Source organism: Otolemur garnettii, unplaced genomic scaffold (genome assembly GCF_000181295.1).
Source record: "Otolemur garnettii isolate 467f Iridium unplaced genomic scaffold, OtoGar3 scaffold00140, whole genome shotgun sequence".
NCBI lineage: Eukaryota > Metazoa > Chordata > Mammalia > Primates > Galagidae > Otolemur > Otolemur garnettii.
This window is the reverse complement of record NW_003852535.1, coordinates 1,991,340-1,996,184: the sequence shown is the minus strand read 5'-3', so window position 1 is coordinate 1,996,184 and position 4,845 is coordinate 1,991,340. Positions and strand designations below refer to the sequence as shown.

Here is a 4,845-nt window from a genome sequence, read left to right as displayed (position 1 = left end):
AGTCGGGCGTTGTGGCGAGCAACTGTAGTCAAAGCTACTTGGGAGGCAGAGGCAGGAGACTCACTTGAGCCCAGGAGTTGGAAGTTGCTGTGAGCTATAATGCCATGGCACTCTACCTAGGGTGACAGCTTGAGGCTCTGTTTCAAAAAAAAAAAAAAAGCCGAGCATTGTGACAGGTACCTATAATCCCAGCTACTTAGGAGGCTGAGGCAAGAGAATCTCTTGAACCCAAGAATTTGAGGATCTCTTGAGCCCAAGAATTTGAGGTTTCTGTGAGCTATGATACAACAGCACTTTACCGAGGGTGACAAAGTGAAACTCTGTCTCAAAAAAAAAAAAGAGAGAAAACAAAATACTAGCTGAGCACCTGTAGTTCCAGTTATATGGGAGCCTGAGGCAAGAGGATCACTTGAGCCCAAGAGTTTGAGGTTGTTGTGAGCTATGGTGCCAGGGCATTCTACCAAGGGTGACAAAGTGATATTCTATCTCAAAAAAACAAAAACAAAAGCAAAATAAATAAATAATTTATTAAAAAACTAAAAAGAACTCTATTAAGCAAGAGCTATGTGTCAAAACATTATGCACATTCTTTTTTTTTGAGACGAAGTCTCACTTTGTCACCATCAGTAGAGTGCTGTGCGTCATAGCTCACAGCAACCTCAAACTCCTGGGCTCAAGTGATTTGCTTGCCTCAGCCACTCGAGTAGCTGAGACTAAAGGTGCCTGCCACAATGCCCAGCTATTTTTAGAGATGAGGTCTTGCTCTAGTTCAGGCTGGTCTCAAACCTGTGAACTCAGGCAATCCACCCATCTCGGCTTCCCAGAGTGCTGGGATTACAGGTGTGAGCCACCAGGTCAGGCCTTCATTATGCATATTCTAACAAATGACAAATGTGATGTTTGCAAAATTTCTGTGAGAAATTTACTACTGGCTCAGCGCCTGTGGCTCAGCCAGCTAAGGCGCTGGCCACATACACCTGAGGTGGCAGGTTCGAATCCCCAGCCTGGGCCCGCCAGACAACAATGATGGCTGCAACCAAAAGAATGGCCGGGCATTGTGGCGGGTGCCTGTGGTCCCAGCTACTTGGGAGGCTGAGGCGGGAGACTCGCTTGAGCCCAGGAGTTAGAGGTTGCTGTGAGCTGTGATGCCATAGCACTCTACCCAGGGGGATAGCTTGAGGCTCTGTCTCAAAAAAAAAGAAATTTATTACCACAGAAACTATAATTTACTCCTGTTTTGATGCTTCTATTAACAAATAGAGATGCCAATGCCTTGAACCTGCTTCAAGTCCAACATAAGAACAATGAATATATGTTCTTTTACTCATTACTGTGAGAAGAACAGATATCAAAACAAATAGAACCCCAGAGATGCTCACAGAACATTCCATGGACTGCACACAACACCCTTTGGATCTGCCTCCTGGACTAAGTACCGTGTTTCCCCGGAAATAAGACACTGTCTTATATTTATTTTTTCTCAAGAAGACACACATTTTTTCTCAAGAAGACACACATTTTTTCTCAAGGGCTTATTTTCAGGGGATGTCTTATTTTTATTAAGTATACTACAATAATCTACATTTATTCAAATACAGTTAAGTCATCTTCCGGAACCTGACAGGGGGAGCTGATCTTGTTGGCGGGGCTTGGTGCTAGTGATACAATGACCTCCTTTCCTCTAGCCATTCTCAAGTGCACAATAGGATGCCTGCTACCATGATTACCACATGTGCAAGTGCGAATGGCTTGGAGAAAGGAACTGGTCTGTGCCGAAATGCATGGTGTGGCAGATACACTGCATAGCCACACCCATCACTAGGTCTTATTATCAGGGTAGGGCTTATATTTAACAAATGCATAGAAATCCTGCTAGGGCTTATTTTTTGGGTAGGTCTTATTTTCGGGGAACACATTACATGGGGATCCAATACAAAAGACTGAGTTGTATCTCCTTAAGATAGGACAGAAGATAATGTTGACAAGAGCTAGCTAAACACTGTCTAATACTAGAGAAGAAAAGGGGCAGAAAAAAACAAGTCTTTACATGATCTTTGTGTTCCTTTTTTTTTTTTTTTTGCCCTGGTTAGAGTGCAGTGGCGTCACAGCTCACAGCAACCTCAAACTCTTGGGCTTAAGCGATTCTCTTGTCTCAGCCTCCCAAGTAGCTGCGACCACAGGTTACTGCTACAACACCTATTTTGCTGTTGTTGTTGTTGCTGCAGTTGTCATTGTTGTTTTAGCTGGCCTGGGCCAGGTTAGCACCCACCTACCTAGGTGTATATGGCTGGCACCCTACCTACTGAGCTATGGGTGCCGCCCATGTTCCTTTTTATTTATTTATTTTTTTGAGACAGAGTCTCACTCTGTCACTTTGGGTAGAGTGTACTGGCATCATAGCTCACAGCAACCTTCAAACTCCTGGGCTCAAGTGATACTCCTGCCTAAGCTTCCTGAATAGCTGAGACTACAGGTGCCTACAACGCCGGGCTATTTTGGTGGTGCAGTTTGGCCGGGGCCGGGTTTGAACCCACCACCCTCAGTATATGGGACTGGTGTCCTACTCACTGAGCCACAGGAGCCACCCTAATTTTTCTACTTCTTTTTTTTTTTTTTTTTGAGACAGAGCCTCAAGCTGTCCCCCTGGGTAGAGTGCCGTGGCATTACAGCTCACAGCAACCTCCAACTCAAGCGAGTCTCTTGCCTCTGCCTCCCAAGTAGCTGGGACCACAGGCGCCCGCCACAACGCCCGGCTATTTTTTGGTTGCAGCCGTCATTGTTGTTTGGCGGGTCCGGGCTGGGGATTCGAACCCGCCACCTTAGGTGTAAGGTGGCTGACGCCTTAGCCGGTTGAGCTATAGGCGCCGAGCCTCTACTTCTTGTAGAAATGAGATTTTACTCTTCCTCAGGCTGGTCTTGAACTCCTGAGCTTGAACAATCCACCTGCCTTGGGCTTCCCAGAGTGCTAGGATTACAGGTGTGAGTCACCAAGCCCCACCTGTGTTCCTAAATGTCATAAATTTTCTCACATTCATAAAATCTGCAAATTACCAACAATAAGAGAACCTGACTGAGGCCTCCTTGGTGTCAGGAATTCTTTTAAATGCTTCAGGTAATCTCATTTCATTTTGTCCTTTCTCCCCTTTGGTTCTTACAACAAGGCTCTGAGAGTACCTCTACAGTAGTCTGACCCCAATGGCTCAGAGAAGGAGAGGTGAAAGTTGAATAATGTCAAGGCAGGACTGAAATCTGAGTCTTCCTAAGTCCCCCGCTGGTTTTTCTCAGCACCAATGGAGGACTGGGGGATGTGAGACTGTGAGAGAGGGGTGCGTCCCAGTGGGGATCACCTGTGGCTGAGATGAACTTGTTGTAATTCTCATAGACCAGTGTCTGCATGTCGCTGTCTAGAGCCCGGATCTGCCGCACCATGTCGGTCTCACTGTCCATCAGCTGGGCCAGCGGGCACTCTCTGCGCAGCTAGATAAGTTGAATGGTTAGTGTTCAGCTCAGGGGGCACTCATGTCTCCCGATCTTGCCCCCAACTGCTAGGCTTCTGGTGCAAGAAAACTCTGACCCCACCCCTGTCAGGAATCTCAGACGCAGGACCTATAAACGGCACAGCTCAGGGTTTACTAGGTTCTTCACTGACTTCTGCAGCCACGCCTTCAAGCTTAGACCGCTCTGTCCCCCCTACATATAAATGGGAGTACCTCCCTGGCATGCAGGTTCATCCCAGCTTGGGATCTGTCAGCATTTCAAATCCTCAGGCTCAGCCTCTGTCCAGCCACGCCCCTTACCCTGGGCCTATCATAACATCAGCCTAGGAGACCTCAAATCTCCATCACCTCAGGCCAGTTCAAACCTGCACACGCCCCTTAGACTCCTGCTCTGCCCCTACTACCTGGCCGAGGGTCATCGTCTTATGCACACCTTGTAACAAAGTCGGAGGCATGATCTGGGGCGGGGAAGGGATATATCGGGGGCCCAGTTCCTACACACACACACACACACACACACACACACACCTTGTCAAGATACACTTCCGGGTCGAAATGAGCCCCGTTGAGATCAGTCGGGTCCAGGGGGTCAGGCCCCGCAGGGCGCCCAGCCGCTTCGCCCTCCGAGAGGCCGTAGTAAAGCTTCAGCATCCCGTGAGCCTTCCGTCGACGCTCTGGAGTCTCCCCCTCGGGCCCCTCCGGGGAGTCCCCAGGTGCAGACCCATGGCCTGGCCCGGCGGCTGGCGCCGCCATGGTTCCAACTTTAGCCCACGACGGTGAGGTTAAGAAGGGGATGGAGAGGAGGTGCTTCCGGGAGCCATAAAGTTGTTGTTGAAACGAGGCAGTCCTTCAGGTGAAACGTTCCCCGCAGCATTGGCTGGTCCTTTGAGACTAGAGTTCCCCCGCTCCTCTTCTCCCCGAGTGAAGAGGTTCCGGGAGAGCCCTGAGTTCCTAGTTTCCGGGACGGATTTGGTGTAATTGTCTCGGATGCCATCCAGAAGAGGGGCGGGGCAGGGTGTGGCTCCTCACGTCTACATCTCTGCGCGTAACCTGTGCCCCAGATGCAGTAGACCGATAGGAGACGCGGGGCCAGAGTGTGCCCGGGATCCTCCCCCTTGTCTTCTTACTTGGACAACTCATGTGTCCCCATTCTTAAAATTGGGGTACATACTTCACAGGGGTTTTGTGAGGACTAAATGTACGTGTACTATCCCTCTAGCACAGGGCTTCTCAAGGTCTGTTCCTCTGACTTGCAACAGAATTGCCTTCAGAATTACTCGTGGCATGTTCTAAGACTGGGCTCCTATCTGACCTATCTTCTCTCTCTTTTTTTTTTTTGAGATTGAGC

General features: G+C 49.0%; 1 protein-coding gene across 3 annotated transcripts in view; it reads right to left on the bottom strand.

The window, feature by feature from the left end:
- VPS51 (VPS51, GARP complex subunit) overlaps positions 1-4,383 on the bottom strand; it is an 18,098-nt gene extending 13,715 nt beyond the window's left edge. Inside the window, exons 1-2 of one of the 3 annotated variants that reach the window (XM_003798635.2) lie at positions 4,026-4,383; positions 3,348-3,477 (exon numbers count right to left, since the gene is read on the bottom strand). In XM_003798635.2, coding sequence (XP_003798683.1) covers positions 3,348-3,477; positions 4,026-4,250 — 355 coding nt within the window. In that variant the 5' untranslated portion in view covers positions 4,251-4,383. Of the gene's footprint in view, positions 1-3,347; positions 3,478-3,930; positions 3,977-4,025 lie in introns of those variants that run through there. The other 2 variants (XM_023518456.1, XM_023518455.1) reach the window with 2 other exon arrangements.
- Positions 4,384-4,845: the final 462 nt, after the last annotated feature.